General features: G+C 39.2%; 1 protein-coding gene across 7 annotated transcripts in view; it reads left to right on the top strand.

Moving 5' to 3' along the window:
- The window catches only part of GLCCI1 (glucocorticoid induced 1), a 1677723-nt gene that overhangs the window by 1473374 nt on the left and 181775 nt on the right, over positions 1-22574 (top strand). For all 7 annotated transcript variants that reach the window (XM_044066485.1, XM_044066483.1, XM_044066481.1 and 4 more), the window contains one exon: positions 11406-11561. In XM_044066485.1, the coding sequence (XP_043922420.1) occupies positions 11406-11561 (156 nt within the window). The remainder of the gene's footprint in view (positions 1-11405; positions 11562-22574) is intronic.

The following is a 22574-nucleotide window of genomic DNA, read 5'->3' as shown; positions in this document are numbered from 1 at the left end:
TAATAAATCAAACAGATACATTTCATAATCTTGCGTATACATCAAGACTAACCCCCCTCCTTTATCTGGTTTCATAGTTCTACATTTTTCTTTTCTTAGAAGCTGTATTAATGACATTTCTTCTGGTTTCATATTCACCGGTACTCTTTCCGATTTTTTACAAGTGATCTTTCTTATTTCCTTACTAGCCATCTCTTCAAATACTTTTAAACATGGGTTGGTTGGGGGGTTGAAGGTACTAGACCTAGTTAATGTAATTTTATTGTGGGGCTGTCCATTAAAATTTAAAATCAAATTCATCTGCCTTACAAACAGTTTCAAGTCTATTAAAGCTTCTGACAGTTCAGTAGGATAGGCTGGGATGAAGTGGAGACCTTTTTTTAAATAAGTCGAAAAATTCTTTTTTAATTTCAATTTCTGTGAAATTATATATCATGAAATTCTTGTCTTTGACTAAATTGTACTTTTTACCTTCTTCATTTACATATAAGCTTGTCCCATCATGACCATTGTAATCCAAAAAATTGTTATTATCCATCCCTAAATCTAAGTCTTTCTCCATTTCTGTTGCTGGTAATTCTCCCCCCTCCCCATGAACCTGTCCTGGGGAAAGTGAAAATCCTGATGCGTGTTTTTTTTACTTTTTTCTGCTATTCTTTCACTCCTTCTCAATGGTTCAGTAGGCAGTTCTACATGGTCATTTCTGTATATATTAGCTTGGACTCTATTCCTATTATAATCTTCATTTCGTTTGTTTCTCATTACCACAGGGTATGCTAACCCTTCCTTATATTCATTCAAGTCCCTTTCTAACTTGTGGATTTTCCTATTTAAAATTTTTAAACAGAATTGGTCCACTTCATTAAATACATTGTCATAACTTTTTTTGACAGACAAAAAAACAGAATTATTGATTAATTTCTCATTCATGACATTTAAATCCTTCAGAAGTATATTAGCCTTGACTTCATATTCTTCAACCATAGCTTCTAACACCTGCAAACCAGCCCTATTAAAAATATTACACAACTTGTCATAGTATATTGTACCTGGTTGCACGTTGTTTGGAAATTTAAAACAACGCAAACCCTTAGGAACTCGTTCAACATTTACACATTCTTTAAGATAGTTAATTTCCAATTGATTACTTTTATAAGAATATAGTCTTTCTTTTAAAGTGTTGAACTGCTGTTCAATGTCACTTTGATCAATTAGTACAGCACCTTGCTTAAACCAAAACTGTTTGTCTGTCCAGACGTTGAAGTTAAATTGGTTACTCTGAACCTCAGGTTCGAATGGACGCTGCCCACGAAATGCTTCCACAGTGTTAATATCCACTTGTTGTGATGAAGAAGGACCTTTGCTAGAATTATTTGGAATTCTTTTTTGAGCGACCATTACTTCTGGCATTGTGCGCGTTTTTCTCTGTTCAAGAGCCTGTTCCTGATTACCGGGTATGGGACAGGAAATCCCGCCTTTATTACCTCTTAGCGTCTCATTTAATTGGGTTAAAAGATCTAGCACTTTATTGAATTCTGCTCGTGTCACAGGGGCATCCTCGCCTTCAGTTCCAAGCACCAGTGGCGTTTTGAGAAAATCTTCCGATACTGTTTCTTCAGCCATGGACCGTAAAACTGATAAAATGAAATGTTTAACAGCAAAACACCAAAGCAACCCTTCCACTGCTCAAAGAACCAGTCGATGGAGTAACGTAGTAGAAAATTTTATTGCCCCTGTCTTAAAATCTTTTAAAAACTTGCTATTCAACACAATACTTCGGCCAAATAAAAAAACAACAGTTTAAATCAAGCGCTTTCGCTTGGTCCCATTGCCAAGCTTTGTCAAGATGAAATGTCAGTAAAAATAAAGCTGTATATATGGGATTCATTAACCGTCATGTGATAGCTATACCAATTAAGCTTTAAAGCTATACATTTGGTTTCTAGCCTGCCTGTTTTTCATCCACATACCACTGTTTTACAATTCAATAATATTGACATGCATAGAATATAAAACTTTATACAAAATTCATTAAATCAAATTGTCTGTAGGCTATCATTAAATTAATTCATAATATCTAAAAATGTACCAAATTCTGTAGATCCATATGTAAAAACTTGTTGCAAACATAGATCCATACATTTCTTATAAATAAATATGTATACTATACATTAAATAAATAAATATTATATAAATACTAAAAAAGTTTGAATATATATTTTCAGTTGACTTGATACATATTTTCTAGACTGTAGTTTACTGATTTAATACCTATAAAAATTATTTGAAATGGATGTATTGTTATGAAATTTGTGAATATATTAGTTTATTAATCCACTGTACTAAGAACATATTTGGTTCAAATAGTTAAACATTCATGTATAATAACATCTCTTTACTTATAAATCACAATCTGGCCATTCTTAGTTTAAGGACACTTTTTATGTTTATACTATCGTTTAGACCGGGACTTGTGGCAGCATCCAATTTAAGCTGCCACAAAAGTTCCTTGTATTCTAAACGCGTTTCCCAGTCTCCCCCTCTACTATCCGTTTGCACCTGTTCCAACACAATGAATTTTATAGACATTTCAGGACATGAAATTGAATGTTTGTAAAAGGCATTTGTATCTTTTTTTCTGGAAACTTCATACATGTGCTCGTAAATTCTCTTTCTCAGGGACCTTTCTGTTTTGCCTACATAAAAACTAAAACACTTGGTACAATGTCCCAAGTAAACTATTCCTTGCGTTGCACAGTTCGCATGGATGTTGGCTTTGAAACAAAAATTCCTGGAAGGAATGTATAAGAAGTCTCTGTTCAAAATGTGTATGCATATCTTACAACTTCCACATTTATAGGTGCCTTTTTTCCAATTCTTAGTGTTACTAATTCTTTCGTGTGGTTGAAATTTCTCAAATAGTTCCTTTATGTTAGTGTCCCTACGTCTAATAAACTTGGGATGCTTCGGAATGTGTTTACTTAGTTCTTCGTGTCCTGTTAAAACCGGCCAAAATTTACTAATAACTTCTTCAATTTGTTGTGAATCACTTGAATAAGTATGTATATAGTTATTAGAAAAGGCAGCGTTATTAATTTCACTAGATTTCACTTCTCCAGTCTGGCCTAAGCCTTATAAAGGGGGGAACTTGCTCTCTCTATGTTCTGTGACTTCTTTACTTATCACATCTATCAAGTCCTCGGGGTATCCCCTTTCTAAAAACATATTTTTTATTACAAACAATTCTTCCATGAAGTGTTCTAGGGTACTTGACATTCTTGATGCCCTTACCATTTGCCCTTTAACTATGCCTTTCTTTTGATAGTAAGGGTGACCACTTGCGTAATGCAAGTAGGTGTTAGAAAAAGTGGATTTTCTGTACAATTTAGATGTGAACCTATTATTAACACGATCCTTGGAAATTGTGACATCCAAATAATTCATTTTTTCATCACTCATACCATATGTGAATGACAAAAAATTGGTTGTGGAATTGATGTACTCAAAAAATTCCAAAAATTGTTTCTCGGTACCAGTCCACAATATGCTTATGTCATCTAAAAACCTCGTGTAGTGCTTGATGTGTTCTTTCCATTGAGTGGAAAAGATGAAGTCCTGTTCCCATCTATGTAATATTATATTAGCATACATGGAGGCACATGGTGCACCCATTGCCACCCCCTTCTTTTGTCTATATGTTTCTCCATTAAAAAACATGAAATTATTTTTTAATATAATCCCCATGAATTCTACTAATAAATTTATAGTATTAGTTGACAAAATTGATTCTTTGACTAGTGTTTCATTAAACCATTCTAGTCCCTGCTCATGAGGTATACTTGGGAACAAGTCCACAACGTCAATGGTTATTAATAATAGATCTACTTGGAAGAATTCTCTCTGTATGCTTCTTAGAAAATCCCAAGAATCTTTGCATACGTATTGCAATGTTGTAGCAAAACTTTTTAACCTGAAGTCAACAAACTTGCCTATAGGTTCTAAAATCCCTCCTTTACCTGAGACTATCGGCCTAAACTTTAATGGTTCTAGACATCCAAGCAAATGTGGATGGACTGTGGCTTACCAAGTTCACTGATGATTGCAAACTGGAAACAATCATTGAGTCCCCAACAGTGCTAATATACTACAGAAAGGGTTAATGCAGACAAATGATTAGTGCCAAAACCATGGATTAAAACTAAATGCATTGTTATTCTCTTTGGGAAAGCTGACATCCCTGCTAACTGCATTATAGACGGCACCCCACTAAGTGCAGACCCAATGGTAAGTTATCTGGGTACTCGGGTTGATAGCAATCTGAACTTGGCCCACATGTATCCATAGTGGTAAGGAAATCCTTCTACGTGGCACATCTCATAAGTAAAGGCATCACATCTAGATTTAAGGATGTTGTAATTCCATTATACTCATTCCTTATCAGACCAATAATTGAGTACAATGGTACCTTTTGCACGTACCTCACCAGACACCTACAATAGCTGGAGACACCACAGAGGTTTCTCACCAAGAAAGTACAGGATACACAAAATACTGAAAGACTGAAAGCCATGGCACTGTATTATTTCTCCTGCAGGCTGCTAAGTGGTGACCTGTGCCTGGCTTACAGGGCAGTCTGTGACCCGGCCTTGATGGAAATGCTACACATTCATAAATCAAACTGCACAAGGGTCACTCACTCCAGGGCTCCTAACCTAAGTTCTGACATGAATAAATCATGCTCGAGAGATAGATACATCTTTCAGAGAATGACACTTCTCTGGATCAAGGTTCTTATTCATGTGAAACAGAGCCCCTGCCTGAACCTCTTCAAACACAACCTAGATCAATGGATGAGTGACTGCAGATTCACTCCTGGGGTGGCTCCCATGTCCCTCCTGGACAGAGGCAGTTGGTATTAATTACCATAGACTCCTACCTCTGTGAACTTCACTCACCTAACTACTGACCACTGGGGCAATTCAGGATAAATATGGCTAGGCTTGTAAGGGTCCTAGGGCCGTTAGCCTAGTAACTTTCTATGAACTTATGAAAATATAAATAGTTTGTATTCCGCAAAATGATGGCAAAAGTATAGAATACATGAAATTTTTTTGTGAATGTCAAAGGTTCAACTTAACAGGATCTTTGGGATTTTAAGGAAGATGTCTATAGAGGCATCACTATCCATTCAGTGTAATTAATGAAGAAAGTGTAACACTGTGGGTAGCATCGTAGTGCAGTGATTAGATGTGCTTCATTAGATCAGTGTTACAGTAGCCATAAATATGCATGTATTGTGCCAAGAGTACCAAATGTCTGGCCAGTCTACAAAGGCTTGGGCTCCTTTCTTTGAGTATTGTTGATCAGGTCTCGGCAGAAGAGCACATGCAGGTAAGAAGGATGTACAGGTGCATCATAACTCACGACTTTCATGCTGTATGTATGCTTATGCTGACTCTCATCAGCTTAATTAGTACTAGCGGATAGCTTCAGCCACAACTTTGGACAGACGTATCCCCATTGGGGAACCTTCCTTTTTTCTTCAATATACCATTACAATTTTTCGTATGTCTGTCAGGCAGAGTTCTTATGGTAGGCAAATGTTTTGGGGGAACATTCCTATTTTCAGCCCTGACTTAACTCTGCATATGATGATCCTATTTTTGGAGGTATGTTCCTATTCACAGGTTTAATTTACCCCTTCACACTATTTCTTAAAACCTCCCCTCACATGTGATATTCAAAGCTGTCTAACACACACAAAGCCGCACTAGGTAACCAATGTATTAGTGGCACCAGTTGTTTAAAGAAAGAGGTCACACATCTTACATCTCTCTTTTTCAGAAGCAAAAATAAATAAACGTGTGGCAGAATTTTGCATTAAAATATACAGATTTTACAGTGTCTCGCAGATGTACTTATATTTTTCCATCATTTGTCACTGTTTTTAAGCATGTTTCTGAGTAGTATCCCACTTCCCCTACTGGAAGCAGGAAGAGTTATATGCTATTTGGTAATCAAATGATATGCTAATTAGATTTCCAGATTTTTGGGGTGGACACCCCTACTTTTCAAGGGTCTTTGTCCCTGTTTTCATTGTCTACAGGTTGAGAGGTATACCAGCTGTGTTTTTTGCCTTGTTGAAGAACATCTGCTCATTTCAAACTTATCTCCTTTACCAAAAACTGCCAGATTTAGAGACTTATCTGTCTGAAATTTTCTTGAGAACAAATACCACAGATATTTGGTGTGAACAACCATGTCATCCAGTTCCCCATCAGCATATCTCCCCAACAATGCAAAAGAAAAAAAAAAAAAGTTAACAAAAGATGTGTCAAATCCCGGACTTCTACCAGTTTTCTTTGGTCTGAGACTAATGACTCTATGGAGGTGCATATACGCCCCTTGGACCTTGAGTATCTCTTTTCTGGTCCTTCTAGTGTGTCTCATAGAGACTACTATGACCTGGGAAAATTTTATATCCCCTCAAACTGTTCTTCTGGCAGAACTCTCTGAGAAGGTAAACCACAATTTATCTTGTTTAAGGCTGAGGGAGGCTTACACCACGTACTGGTGAGAGAAGATTTTGGTGGATCACTTCTGAAACTACAGCCTATGTATTCATCTCCCAAAACCATATGTTTTGAGACTCTTAAAAAATGCATACAAAGAAAAACATTTGTCTTTTCCTGCTACTTATTTTGTTCAAAAGAGGTCAGAGTAGAACTGGTTTAATTTTGTGCAGGGCTTATTCAATGCCATTCATTCCTTTCAACCTTCCTTTCTAGCCTCTTGTTCTAGGAAGCTGTTTCTCATTTTGATAATGAGGCTCTGGATTATACTTCTCAGATATCTCTTCCAACTGGGGCGGCCACGGTGGTGCAGCGGTTAGTGTTGTTGCCTCACAGCAAGAGGTTCTCCGGTTCGATCTTCGGCTGGGGTGCCTTGTGTGCGGAGTCTGCATGTCCTCCCTGTGGTTGCGTGGGTTTCCTCTGGGTGCTCCAGTTTCCTCCCACATCCCGAAGACATGCTGTAGGTGGACTGGACACTCTAAATTGGCCCTAGGTGTGAGTGTGTGTGTGTGTGTGTGTGCGCCTTCCAGAGCAGACGGGTGATCTGCTGTGGCGATCCCTAACTGGGAAAAGCCAAAAGAAGATATCTCTTTCAACTGCCTGTAAATCAGAATCTGAGGGTACGTTATCCTATCCTCAGATTCTCTTACTGAGGAAATCTCTTTTAGAGACACCATCTCCAAAATGATTTTTTTTTCTTTTAAATGAGAAGGAAAGCAGGTTTCAAGCTCACAAGAAAGATACTATGAACTCCTTGGCGTGGACTCTCCAAAGCCATCTCACCCATCCTGGGGGCTCTAGAGGACTTCATTGCAGCATCTCTTTCCCGCATTCTTTGCCCCCTGCTCCTAAGAAACCAGATAGGTCCTTTAGAGTGCCAGCCTCACACAAGTTTCTTTTCAAGAATCCAAAGGTAGACCCCGCCATTATTTCCTTGGATGAGACAAAAGCTCTAAATCCTTTTCTTTAGTTAATCCTATCCCAAATGATGAGGGTAGTCGTGCCTTTGACTGATTTGGTAAGAAAGTCAATGCATCATCCACACTGACTTCCAGAGCGATATATTGCCAAACACACGTCAAAATACCTTTTATCTATTTTTGCTAACATGCAGCAATCTTTGATTAGCCTTTCCATCTGAGGAGCTGAAACTAATTTACTCAAAACGGTTAATTCTGCTTCCCAAGTCATGAAGCACTATTAACTGTGCTTGTGATGTTGTCAGTGTCTAAAGCTGCTACTACTGGAATTATTATGTGAAGGAATTTCTGGGTAAGATTACAAAACTTCCCAAAAGATATGAGGGCTCAGATTTTAAATGCCTGTCCTGATAAAGATTTGTTATTTAGAAATTCCTTTGCTGAGGTCCTCAAGAAGCTGGGAGAGAGAGGCAAACTGATGCAGGGTGTGAAACAACTGCTTTGGTCTGTTATTACTAAGTACCAAAATAAATTAGCCTTTGAACCTCAGGCTTTTCCTTTGGAAGCCAGTTAAGTGCACTCATTAAATGGAAGCCAGTTAAGTGCACTCATTAAAAGTCTTCCAGAGTCTTCCAAGCAGCATTATAAGGAAAAACTGACGAAATAGATAAGCGATAGGTCTCAAGAGCCCTCCTATCAAACGAAAAGCAATGGCTGTTTTTGCCTCTTAATCATATTCTCTTCTCACTCCAGTTTCTTCCTAAAATTACAGGTAATCCTTGCTGCTGTCTTCCACTTTGGAACTCAATAACCTCAAATGCGTGGATCTAAAATCATTCGGCATGGTTGCAAACTTCTGTGGGCATCCTATCCCATTCTATCTGAGATCCATCTCCTACCAGGGAACCAAATTAATTGTTTCCATGAAATTATTTCAGATCTGCTATCTCAGCGTAATAGAGCCTGTTACACTTCTCATCAAGGGAAAAACTTCTACTGAAGACAGTTTCCGGTACCAAGAAAAGAAGGTACTTGTAACCCCATTTTAGACCTCTCAAACTGAACACTTTTCTTATAGTTTCAAAATTCAAAATTCTGAGTTTACAGACCCTCTTTCATCTACTGTCATCCACAGCTTTTATGGTCACTCTGGATCTCAAAGATACCTAACACATCCCACTTCACAAAAAACATAGATTTGTTTCCTAAAATAATTTGCCTTGGGATTACACTTTCAGTTTAATTCTTTATTCTTTGGTTCTCTACTGCACCAGGAGCCTTCACCAAATGGCTAGCTCTATTCAGAGCTTTTAGCAGACTTCAAGGTATTCGCACATATCGCTGCTTGGATGATTGCCTCATTTCAGTATCCAGTGTTGCGTGCTTCACTTTAAGGAGAAATAGCTGCTAACTGCTTTTTTTTGTCCTCCAGTACAAGAGGACCCCCCCCCCTTTCTTTGGGGCCATAAAGTAGAGGTGGGTGCTAGATCAATGAATAGCACTGGGCACCAGGGTAGCTAGTTAAGGTGTTTGAATAGGTCACTGCTGTAGTGCTAGCACTCTCCATCCTTCCCCACTTTTTTCATCCTGCTTCTTCACTGACAGGGTTTGTGTATCATTTTCTCATTTTCCCTCCTGACATAACACAACTTCATGGGTTCATAGGTGAATACTAGGCTAACTGCCGTGAAGAGCCATTTTAAGCCTAGCCAGCAACCCAAGATCAGAATCAAACCCTATATCTTGTGTTAAGGAAGTGAAGACCTTAACCATTATGACAAACCCACCCCTCAAAATATTTATTGAAATTCCCTGACCAGGAATCAAATCTAGGCTGGGGTGGTAAGAGCACCAAATCCTAACCACTGGATTAACAGAGATCCCCCAAAGCATCTTGTAGCTGTATTCAAACCCTTAATCAACTGTGTTTATTATCTGAGCTCACTGCACTTGCATCCTGTGCCACAGAGCTAGGTGACACTAACTTATAACTGAATTTTAACATTTAATTAGCTGTGTTCTTTATTTAAAGTATCTGCACTTATATCTTGTACCACAGAGACAGTTAAAAGCTTGGCTTGTGTCAACATTATTTCACCCCAGATGAGACTTGAACCCACAATCCCTGACTAAGGGAGGCCAATGCCTTATCCACTGGGCTAATCTGTTAGCTCCAAGCTGCCATCGTATTCCCCCACTCACTCAAGTTAAAGATGGATTGTAAAACCTGCTTCCAGGTAAGGTATCCAGTACTTAACTCACCATGGTCCTAGGTCTCTGAAAATAATGGTGTTTCATTTTCATAATTTTTTAATAAATGCTATTTTGTATCAGTCTTGAAACTGCCAGAAAACAAATTATTTAAGTATGAAAAATAAAAACCCAGAGGAACAGAGAGCAAATCCATTAGTCCAACAGCAGCAAAACCTGTGGCAGAAGACAACAGCAGTAATCTGTTGTCTTCTGCCACAGGGTTTTGTTGTTGAAATTATTTAAGTAATTATACAGTGGCAAATTGTTTAATTACAGAATGAACTTTATCCTAGTCCCCGAGTTATCTTTACTTTATTCTGCACTGCCCTAGAAGACTAGTGCACAGACATATATGCTATATGCTGACCTGAAGTGCAACACAATTACACATCTCGTGACATAGCTAAATTCTGTCATTTCTTTGAAATGGTGATGGTTTTCTGCAGTTCCTCATGAAAGATCCAGGCTCCAATGTGGAACTAGCATTTCATTTGCTCAGAGATATCCCACATTTTCCAGATTGCTTCAGTGATTTTACTGTTATACAATACTTTCTTGTTGTGGTGTGTTCAAGCCCACCTGAGAGTTTACCTCGTTTTCTATAAATATGTATCACACCGTTTGTTGAAAAAATACATTTTTACCACCATGTTCATCGACACTCAAGCTTTCAAGTGCATTAAGTGTAGCATTTTGTTGGCATTGGAAAATAAGCTGTGTGTTTACTTCTTGGTCTTACACTAGAGAATGATTAACAGCCTGCAAATGAGCATATGCTCTGAATTCAACAGCAGGTGGTAGCTGATTCCCTTTTTCTCTTGCTGTATGTATTCAGTGAATGCATGCTGCACACTTAGAACCATAAAAGAAAAGCCAGACCATTACAGTTTGCTCTGAATAAACTGCTGTGTGCTTAGGGAAACTTTACACGTTTTATTTGGCCTAGAATCACGACCCAAATGAGGCAAGTGCTTCTTTTGTTTGGTTTTTCTCTTTCTGCTTTTGCATGCCACAACCTTGGGGTATTAAATGAAACTAGAATCCTTGCTTCCTCTGTCAGGGTAGGCTTTAATGTTAGACATATGTATGTAGTCATAAGAATCATTTATGTGTTAGTACACTGTGCATCTCAGGAAAAGTGAAGTGTGTGTTGTATTATATACTACTACGTATGTTGTAGTATTGTGGTAACTTTTCATAATATTACTTGATGCTGCAAACGATTGTTTTAATCTGTTGTCTGTGTGATTTATGTGCTTTAACACTACAAATGAAAGCCCTTACAATTGGAATTTAAAGTGACATTATTTAGCGGAGTATTATAATCATCAGCCCTACTTAAGGCTGTATTTACATCTGTAAATGACCGATGATACAGTGCTTAAAGTTTTCATTTAAAAACTTATGAAGCATTATATTTTGTGCTTTGTTCTCAGATAATACAGCTGAATGTTCATTTCGGTAATATTCATTGAGGGTCACACTATATAATTTGTTCATCTACATTATTTCTGTTTGTGCTGTGGATTTACAGTAATGTGAAGGTTAATGGAAGACTTAGGCACAGTTGTACAACTGATAGTGCAGGCAAATGTCACGATTTGCATATCTTCTATGTAAAGCATTTTCTCTCAGCTGTTTTTTTCTTATTTTCCTATAGGCATCTGTTTCAAAGTCAGTCCCAATGCAGTTGTCAAATATGTCAGTGCCAAAGTCATCATCGTCACGGGTGCCATACAGTGTCGAAGGAATTAGTCCTGAACTGGAAAAGGTGTTCATTAAAGACAACGGAGAAAAAGAAGTAACAAAGATATGTGTAAGTGCAAACTGTTGTCTATAATTCTTCACATTACTGAATGGCATTTATAGTTATTAAGGCATAACATTTTACTTTGTAATTATGTCAGAATGTGTAACCAGAAAGAAGAGCTCCACTAATTGAACTTTTTAGATTTTTTTTTTTGTATCTGGTAAGCTGCATCATCTCAAAGAGAAAATTATTGGTACTTCCTGCGTAATACAGGATTGACTTTCATAAATGTGGAAGATCCTAGGTAGAGGGTCAAATGAAATATATTAGTTTATACATGGTGCTAGTTGAATAATTCAAAACTAAATGAATATTTATTTATTATTATTTATTATTTTACATTTGGTTACCAGGCAAATGTGTCTAGACACGAATCATTTTTCAGCGGATGCCCGGGGAGAAATGCTCCATATATAACAAGAGATTAATTAATGAAATACAATTTCACATGCACAGTAGTATGTTTAACATATATCTGTTAACTGAAATTATGTTAAGTCTTTAAGAAGGTAGCATCTATGAAAATATGAGAGACTCTACAAGCATGATGAAGCAAATTAGGCTGTCTACTTAAGTAGCAATTATTAGGAAAGTATAGTAGTAGTAGACTAGCATACCTCAATTATCTATACATAGAAATAGGAGTGAGTGTTGGGAGGAAGAGAGAGAGAGAATAAGGAGGCGTGGCATATGATGATGGAGTGTAGGCTTAGAGTAAGGAGGGGGGATTACTGTAAGGAAGGAGGTAAAGTAGCCTAGGGACTACTGGAAGTTAGTTACCTGAGGGAGAGGTGGGGGTTGTACTAGCCTGGAGGGTCACAGTTACAAATCCAGCTGAAATGTAAATGTGTTTTTAGAGATTTTTTTTAAACTGAGTTAAGGATGCGGTGGTTGATATTTTCAGTATTTTTTTCTGAAGGCAAAGCCTCCCACACAGATTGTGTGCCGCATCTTAATGTCATCAGCTCAGAGGTCACTGGACCTTAGGGTCTTAGAGAAAGTCTTCTTGCAGTGACCCTCTGGAGTTGAATACAATGTAACCAATCCGTCAAAAACTGTAGTTACAACAGTCAGTCTTCTGCAGTTTTCCTACAATTGAATATGATTATAAATGATCTACTGTCTTGATTGTTGGGATAGGGTCATAATCCAAGTTTTAGAACCAGAAACAAATTATTAAATTCCAGCTAACCTTCCTGTTTAATGTGGAATTCCTCATCTGAGCATGTCCTATGTATGTCCGGTATTTATCAGAATGTATGTTCCATGTTTTTGTATTTGCTAGCTTTATTAAAAATGTGTATTTTCCACTTGGTCTCAGTATTTTATTTTTAGTGCTGTAAAGCATATATTTTGAAGGAAGGAATCTTCTAATAGGTATCACTGGTGGTAGTCAGTGACTTATGCAAAAAATATTTGGAAGTATTTTCGCTAGCATTTTACATTTCAGGGATCGCTAAACTCAAAAAGTCACATGTTACTTATGCTGAAAGGTTAGCTGATCATCACTGCCATGTCTGATGTTTCCCACTGCTAAACTTTACCAATCAGACATTTCTAGCTGCCAGTTCATAGGTTCATAGGTGTGTACTAAGCTAATGGCCTTGGGGCCTTTACAAGCCTAGCACATGATAAAAGTCCCCTGGCATTGTGCCGCCCATCATTAGTTCCCAGTGCCTTTATTAATTAGAGCCACTGGAGTGATCCCAGGTGAACTTTCTATTTCCCATCCACTCATCAAGATTTCTCTTAAGGAAGGCTAGTGAGCTGCTCTGCTTGACATGTATGGGAAGTCTATCCCAGAGCATGAGTAGTCTCTGGGTTATGAACCTGTCCCTCCAGCATGTTCTGTTGATTGTTGTAATGAGGTTGAGGTCTCTGGAGCATGTGGTGCGGAGAGATTGGGATTTCTTTAGATGTAACATTTCTAACAGAGCTGGGTCAGACATGGCTTTGTAAGTCAAGCAGAGATTGCCTCTTGGTAGATGATATGAGACAGAGAATAGCTGGAGTTTTTGAGTCTATCCATGTAGGACATGTGTTTAAGGCCTAGAATCCTCTTTGTGAGGTACTTTTCTGGCCTCTCCAGCTGTTGCAGGTTTCTAGTGAGGTACATGCCAAATGGGGCATTATACTCTGTGATTAGTCTAATGAGGGAAGAGCAGAGAGAAATGATGACCGCTTTCTTCCTGGATGCAAAACCCTTGGTAATGAGATGTGCCACATAGAAGAACTTTCTGACCACAGTGGCAATGTGGTGATCGAAGGAGAGGTTGCTGTCAACCTGTGTCCCCAGATCTCTTATAATGCCTTCAGTGTTCAGTGGGCTCGCATCAATGTGGTAATTAGTGGGAACTGAGTTTTTCCCAGGGGATGACAACACATTTTTTGGCATTAAGCTTAAGGCCATGGTTTCGACACCAGTCATTGATCTCAGTGTGGCCTTTCTGTCCGCATCACATGGGGAGTCAATAATGGCTCCCAGCTTGCATTCATCTGCGAATTTGGTCAGCCAGAGTCCCTCCATGTTGGCCTGGACTTCTGAAAAGTAGATGCCAAACAGGAGAGGACCCAGGACCAATCCCTGTGGGACTCCACTCGTAACTGGTCGGCAGTCTGACTTGGAGTCCACTACTTTCACACTGTGTGTTTTATCTGTGAGCCAATTTGCAACCCACCTAATGATATAGGGGTTGATGCCTAGTTTGGTGAGTTTATCAATAATTTTCTGAGTGAGAAATGGTATCAGAGGCCTTGGCCAGATCGAGGTAGGCTGTATGAACTGCCTTACCTTCATCCACCGCTCTGGTGACTGACTGAAAGAAGTTAACCAGGTTGAGCAGGCATGACTTACCTTTCACAAAAACAAATTGCGTGGAATCTAGAGTTTGGAGATTCCCTGTATCCTTGTTAATTAGGTCCATGGTGATGCGCTCCATAGCCTTACATATCAGACTTGTCAGGGTAATCGGGTGATAATTTCCAGGGTCTGTAGTCGCTCTTCCTTTATGGAGAGGGATGACTGTAGCAGTGCAGCATTCGGTGGGGAAAAAGCCTGAGATGAGGCTGTGAGGGAACAGAGCACACAGATATAGTGCCAGTTCACTTTGTAATTCATGTAGAACACAGCCAGGGACATTGTTGGGTCTCATGGAAGCTGTATTCTTGGCCTTAGACAATACAGCTTTAACCTGTGCTGCAGTATTGCAGGGTGCCTGGCCTTCATCCGGTATTGAGATTGGTCTTTTGGGAGGGGGGGGTGAAGTTGGCACTGAATCTGTCGGCTCTCTGTTGGCTCAGTATAGCTGGTACCATTGTGGAGTAACTCAGGGCAAATCTAGGTATTGCCGTGCAGATTCTTGATATAACTAAAGAAGGCTTTGTGGTTGTTTTTAGTGTCTGCCGCAATTCTGCCTTCATAGCTGGCTTTAGAGGTTTTGATGAGGGATCTCAACTTTTTGTTGAGGCTAATAAGGGAATTTTTCCAGTCTTGGGACTTCACCTTTTTCTGCAACAGTTTCTTCCTTCTGTTGTAGTGTTTATTAATAGCAGGGGACCACCAGACTGGCTTCCTTTTTTGGAGGAGAGTGTCTTGGTTCTGTTGGGTATGGCTAGTTCCATGCATTTATGTACATGTTTGTACAGTGTATTGGTGTATGATTCGGCAGTCATGCATCTGTTTTCCATTGGCATGGGTGCCGTGAAGTTAGCCACCTCTGTGTTAAGGAGTCCAAAGTCAGCTTTGGAGAAGTTTTTCATGGTGGATACCTTTGTGGGGGGTGAGATGTGGATTTCCATGGTGATTAGTTTGTGGTCAGATCTAACCAGGGAGGAAATGACTATTGTTGTAGAGCAATGGTTGCCCATGTTAGTAATAACCAAGTCAATGATGTTGCTTCCTCTAGTGGGGGTAAGAATGAGGTGCGCCAGGGCATTGCAATTGATGAATTCCTGGAAGTGTTGGGCCAGTGCATTGGTGCTCGAGTAGTTTTCCCAGTTGATGGAGGGGTAGTTGAAGTCTCCTAGTATGAGAGTGTTGGATTGGACATTGATAGATTCCAGGCTGCTTAGGAACGTGGAGTGAGAGTCTAGGGACATGGTTGGGGATGTATAGCAGGCTATGACTTGGATCGCCATCTTACCCAATGTTAGTTGTACCTGAAATATCTCAGATGCATTATGCTGAGCTACTAGTCTGGAGGTGTGCATATCCTTTATGAATTTGGAGACACCACCACCTTTGGAGCTTCGGTCCATGTTTCGGGACCGAAAGGTGTGGAATGAGTTATAGCCTGGTAGCGCAGGGGTGCTTTCTGCCACTTTAAACCAGGTCTCTGTTACAGCACAAATGTCAATGTTCTCCATTTTGAGGAGTGCTTCGAGCGAGTGCATCTTGAGATTTAGACTTCTAGCATTGAGCAGCATGACCCCCAGATTGCATTTATTTATAGGTGTTACAGTGGTAATTTGGTCTTTGGAACACTGCCTAGAAAAGGCAGTATAGGGGTGGCAAGAGCCTTAGCCAGTACCCGGAAACTATCATTTGTTAATGTTGTCTTTATGTTTCTCGCACACTTAAAATTTCTTAAGTACTTTATTAGACATATACATTTTCTCCTTCACCAAGAAAAAAATTGCAGGCTCCAAAAAGGAAAGCTGCTTTTGGAGAGATTTTCTTCTTCACCTTTATGTGAAGAAGGCCAAGTGTGTCATTGGCAGAAGGCTTTCAAAGAAAGGTGTAACATACCTTCACCTGCTTGGACTCAGCAAGAAAATTGTGTCAAGTCAATTTTGTGCTGTTTCATGCTGACTGTAGAGGGATGATAACCAATGGCTATAGAAGTATTTCCCTTAAAAGCAAAGGCACCAAGCATTTGCCAGTGTCAGAAGTTGGCTTGTACTAAATATGAAATGCAGGAGTAGTGTTTAAAGATACATGATCTGAACAATGAGAATGAGTAAAGCGGTGAAGAGGCAGAAAAAAACATGGCAACTCTTGTAATTGACTACATTGTCACACTCTTGTGTAATATTTGCATGGGGGTTTAAAAGATAAGGTCCACTTGTCAAGGTGAAAAATAATAAATCAAAGTTTGCCTGAGTTTTATATCAAAGTATAACTTGCATTCAGTAGGAGCTGTAAAAGAAGAGCTAAATGACTGTTTGGATTTATCAGGGAAATAACCTAAACTGTAAAATATAAGTGCACATTCCTTGAAATAGTTCAAATGTTAAAAAGACCCTTCTTCTTAATGTATTAGTAATGACGTTGTGTACATGTGGCTTGGAAAGTCATTTGTAAGAAAAGTTGTAATACATTGGTTAACCTTGCTGCTTCACTGTGCTTAGTCCCCTGGTTCAGTCAATGGCTGGGGAACTTTCTTAGTTTCATACTTCGGTTATATTGCATTAAGGTTAAGGACCATTAATGTACAGATTCCACATTTCTAGACTATATATTGCTTCCAAGTCAAAGAGTCTAATGATGTCATACATGCATTGACTGTGGCACACCATCTTAAGTTTAGTGGTAGCCTTTTCAAAGATTTCACTAATGACTGTTATAAATTTAGCCTTGCTGGCAGTTTTACATTTTAGAATCAGGAATATATAATATTTTCTTGATAATTTACAAGATGGTAACATTTTGATTTTAACAATAACCTAGATTATTCAGGATATTACTGAGGGTTCTAGCACCTCAGGAAGAAGAGGAAATAGGTTGAGTTGAAGAAGAACATCAGCCCCTCGAAACAGCATGTGTAAGGACTATATTAAAGATATGCAGCTGAGACAGCTGTAGAAACAAGGTACATAAGGAAAGCTGGTGGTGAAATGTAGAAGTCCAGGAAGTCATGAAAAGAAAGGAGTGCAGGAAAAATATGGAAGATTGAAAAGACGAAGCAAGCAAAGAAGGAATATTGATTTGGCTAACAAAGAGGCTATGAGAGAACTTACAGTAACAAAGACCAAGGCATCAGAAGCATTCTATCAGCTTCTGGAAAGTGACTTAGTGGATGGCACAAAGAAACTCTGTCAGGTTGCAAGGCAAAGACAGATAAAGAAAATAGTCAGACAACCTTCATAAGGGTTACCAGCCACAACCTACTTACCAGTCCACAGTACATCAAAGACAAATGAAAGTGGTACTTCCAGCAGCTTCTAAAAGAAGAAAACCCCACAGAAGCTGTACTTCCCCCGACACATCATGTGGTGAAAGAAAAGGAGGAGCCCATCCTAGAGGAAGTAAGTACAGCAGTAAGGAAAATAAAGTTAGGAAAACCAGCAGGGTCAGGTGAGGTCACAGCAGATATGATGGGCGTGATACGACAAAAATGTCTCATGAGGGTACTCATAGCACTGTAGCTCAGATGACTGGGGAATAAGCATACTAGTGCCAGTGTACAAGAACAAAAGGGAGCAACTGTGGCAGTACAGAGGTATCAAACTCCTGTCACACTCCATGAAAGTTCTGGAGAGGGTGACTGATAAACAAATATGCAAAGTAGTACAAAGTAAGATGGGATATGAGCAGTTTGGATTCAGATCAGGATGCAGCACAACTGACCCAATGTTTGCAGTGAGACAGAGAAAAAAGCTAGAGATGAGGAAAGAGTCAACTGGACATTCCTAGCCTTGGAGAAAGCATATGACAAGGTCCCAAGAAAACTAATATGGGTAGTCCTGTGGTAGTCCATTGTCCCAGAAACATTGGTAAAATTAGTGCAGGCTATGTACAAGCATTCAGTAACTCAAGTATGAATAGTATTCAGTCTCACAGAGTGGTTTCCAGTGGGAGTGGTTGTGCATCAGGGTTCATTTCTGAGTGAACTGCTGTTTATACTGGTGATAGACTGCATTAGGAAATCGGTCAAATGGGGACAGATCAATAAAGTTGCTATATGTTGATGATGTGGCATTACAGGCAGACTGTGAGCAAGAACTGCAGCAAAGGATAGGAGAATGGAATACAAAACTGAAGCCACATGAGATGAAGCTGAGTATTGATAAGATATTTATAATGGCAGCACATGGGGTAAATCAGAAGACGTTGAGAACTGAGATAGAAGGGAAAATGGTGGATGGCTGAGGAGAAGAGAAGTCTGAATGAGGAGGTCACAGCTAGAATCAGAGGGGCTGCAGCCATCGGGCACAGAGTACTGGGGTAGCGTATGACAAAACAGTGCCAAAGAAGCTAAAAACTAAGGTGTACAAAGCAGTAGTGTGACCACTACTACTGTACAGTACAGACACCTTGACAGTAAAGGCAGGGCAGCTGAAGAAGCTAGAAGTGATGGAGATGATATACCAGAGATGGGTGGTAGGATGTACACTGTGGGACAGATGAAGAAATGAGGATGTCAGAGCATAAGCAAAGTAGTTACAGTTACAGAAAAGGTCACAGAGAACAGATTTCAGTAGCTCAGGCACATGTGCACACTAGCAGAAGACAATGTGGTAAGGAAGATTTGGGACAGACCAGAAGAAGGCAAGAGGAAATGAGGGCATCCAGCAAAGTGGCATAGTGATTACGTGAGAGACCACCTGAAACAGCCAGGCAGGTACTGAATTGAGAGAGATGATAACGATTGACATGACACCCTAACCGCACGTAGAAAAATGTGAAAAATGGGATTGATCATGATATACACAAATAAATATAATATATATAGTGCCCCTTCTAAATCACAAATCCCACAACACCGAACTTCAGAATGTCGAGACGAAAATAATGAAGAACTACAATCCCAATTGGCCGATTTTTCTCAGGTCAAGTAAACACTTGCCCAGCATGTGGAAATATGCCCTTTTCTCCACTGTAGTGCAATCCAGAAGTTGATATATATAGTTATGACAGTGTGGGGGTGTAGTCCCCCACCTAGGTGGTTTTTACATAGGCCAGTGTGTTTATATTATGTGTTGGACAGGTCTTTCCTTGCTCTGAGAAAAATCGGCCATTCATGATTGTAAGTCTTTGTTACAGTTATGTGTATGCATGCATATGCATATATATATATATATATATATATATATATGTATATATATATATATATATATCTATATATATATATATATGTGTATGTGTGTGTGTGTGTGTGTATATATATATATATATATATATATATATATATATATATATTTGTGTCTATTGTATATGTGTGTGTGTGTGTGTGTGTGTGTGTATATATATATATATATATATATATATATATATATATATATATATATATATATGGGAAAGGTTGATTTGGTATTACATCAATGTGATTACAGCAATAAAGTTGAATCACAGTGTCAACAAGCTTTTGCATATTGGTTACTTCATATAACATGCAATACAAATAAAACACTGTTTTGAAAGAAGGGCAACACAGTAGCTTGGCTAGAGCAGGGCAAGAGGGGCAACCGCCCTGCTCACAATGTGTTGGAGGCTGGGAGAGTGATCATCTGCTCCCAATTGCTGTTTTATGTAAATCTATCTTTTAAACGCCAGTATTGTATTTGCAGTCAAACCTTTGTTCTGTAGTGGTCTGTGTGTGGTCTGAACTATAGCAACTGCTTGCTACATTGTAGCTGTAGTAATCAGTTTACTACAGTTTAAAAGTTAGGAAAAAATCCATTTTTTTAACTAAAATCTGAGTGCTGTACTGCTCCGTGCAGGCAGGATATAAAATGTAGCAACTGTTTGCTGCAGTTTAAAAAGAACTGATTTTATGTATAGATCTGCAATCATGGGACTGCATGCATGTCTGCTGCCTTCATCAGATCCAAAAGTTTTAAAATATGAGGAGAAGTCTAAGATGACTTTCCTGCTTAGTTAGCAGAAGCATGCGGTGTCAAGCAGGAATGGAAATCAAACCAGAAGTAGACAAAAGTCACGCAGCAACTGAATGTGCCAAAAATCTAAAGAAAGAATATAAGGAGAAGGATCAGAAGGAAGGAAAGAAATGTGGAAAAGCCATAAGTTTAGTAGCAAGTACAGAAATCTCCTGGAACAGCATCATGTCGATCAAAATCTGATGCAGGAGTGGTTAAGGAGATGTACATGTAGGCCAAAGGATGAAATTTACTATTGGTAGCCTGGAATAGTGGACTAGGTACACACAGGTTTACAAACTCCATTGAACATGTGGGAGAAACAGACAAATGCAGGTTTTGTAAAACAGAACCGTTAAGAGCTGCATACCCCGTTGCTAAGTGTGATACACTAATGGCAGAGGGCTTGTATGCTGAAAGGCAGAATAATGTTGCAAAATTGTTACACTAGGGATTGTGCAGTATTGAAGGAGAGGAGAAATATTGGAAACATGAGCCACAAAGCATTATAAAGAATGAAAAGCATTATAAAGAATGATGAAGTTTATATCACGTGGGATCACCCATTACCGACAGTTCAAAAATAGATGTGAGGAAACCAAATATAGTAGCCATTGAAAATAAGACAAAAGTAACACTGATCATTGTAATTGCTACACCCAGTGATTTCAGTGTCTTGCATACAGAGAGACACAAAGTCATAAAATACCAAGATTTGCAGGGCAGTGTGGAAGAAGGATACCCAGACAGTTCCAGTAGAAGTAGAAGCAATTTGTCACATAAAAAAAGAATGTACAGTCTTATTTAGATATGCCTCCAGTACATGTAACTCCATGCAAATTGCAGGAGTCAGTTCTGGGCACATTGCGGGTGCTGCGAAGAGCACTTTTGGCTAACATCAAAGACTGAAATAATACTAGTTTCATGAAGTTTAATCATACTTTCACTTAGGAATGGGTCCTTTCCCATCGTGGTACGAGAAACCGAAAAGACATGGAGAAATAAGAGCATGAGTATACATTCATAGACTGTTACTAGGTTTATGGGGAGCCTTTCTAAGCCTGGCCAAATTTTCCCAAAAGAATAATGATGGCCTGTATCTGAATAGAACACTGAGAGCCAGGCATTTGTAAGCTGCCATTGTCCATGAGGGACATGGGTGTCAGGCCCAGTGTAAATTTCCTATTCCCCATCCACTGGTCTAGGTTGCATTTAAATTGGGTAATAGACAAACTCAGCTTCACATGGAGGGGAAGCCTGTTCCATAGGAGGGTTAGTCCTGGGACACACATCTGTCTCTCCAGCATGTTCTGTTTAAGTCACAGTGTGGGGTTTGTAGCTGGCTTGTAGCCAGGCATATGCCACCTCTCAGCAATCTGTAGGAGACTGAGTAGAGGGAAGGGGCTTTAAGGCACTCTGCATAAGGCCAGTTTGTTATGCCTTGTATTCTTTTTGTAGGGAATCTCTGAAGTTGCTCTAGTTATTGCATATACCTGGTCAGGTACATACCAAAGGCAACATTGTATTGTATGATTGTTCTGATAAGGGTAGAGTACAGTGGGCTAAGGACCTCTTTGGACCTAGATACCATAGCCTTCCTTATAAGTTGCCAACATAAATGGATGTGGTGGTCAAAGGTAAGGCTCTTGTCAACATGCTATATGCGTACCCAGATCCCTGACCACTGGGTCAACTCTTAGGGGAGTATTATCAACATGGTAATTAGCCAGGATGGTTGACTTCACGACGGATAAAATTATGCAAGTTTAAAACCAGGGCTGTGGCACCATTTGTTAGTCAGAGACAGACATTCTTGAAAAATACTTGTGTCTGCATGGGAGTCAGTGATAACCCCCAGCTTGCAATCATCTGCAAACTTATTCAGTCATAAACCATCAGCAATTACTTCCATTTCAGAGAAGTAGATACCAAAAAGGAGTGGGCCCAGTACGGAGCCCTTGGAAACTCCTCTAGTAGCTGGCCTCTTAGTAGAGGTGGCCTTACCTATTTTGACTTTCTGGGTCCTATAAGTGAGCCAGCTGGCTGTCCAGTGATCAATAAAAGGGTTTATACCTAAATTAGTGAGCTTGTCTGTAATGCCTAAGTAGTGTATCCTATCAAAAGGCTTGGCCATTTCAAGGTAAGCTAAGTGTGCAGTCTTATGTTCATCCAGTGCTTTGGTGACCCTCTCAAAAAAATCCA

The sequence above is a fragment of the Protopterus annectens genome, chromosome 3.part1 (genome assembly GCF_019279795.1).
Source record: "Protopterus annectens isolate FY-2018-M chromosome 3.part1, PAN1.0, whole genome shotgun sequence".
NCBI classification, from domain to species: domain Eukaryota; kingdom Metazoa; phylum Chordata; order Ceratodontiformes; family Protopteridae; genus Protopterus; species Protopterus annectens.
Note: the sequence above shows the minus strand (reverse complement) of the source record. Positions and strands in the feature narration are given on the sequence as shown.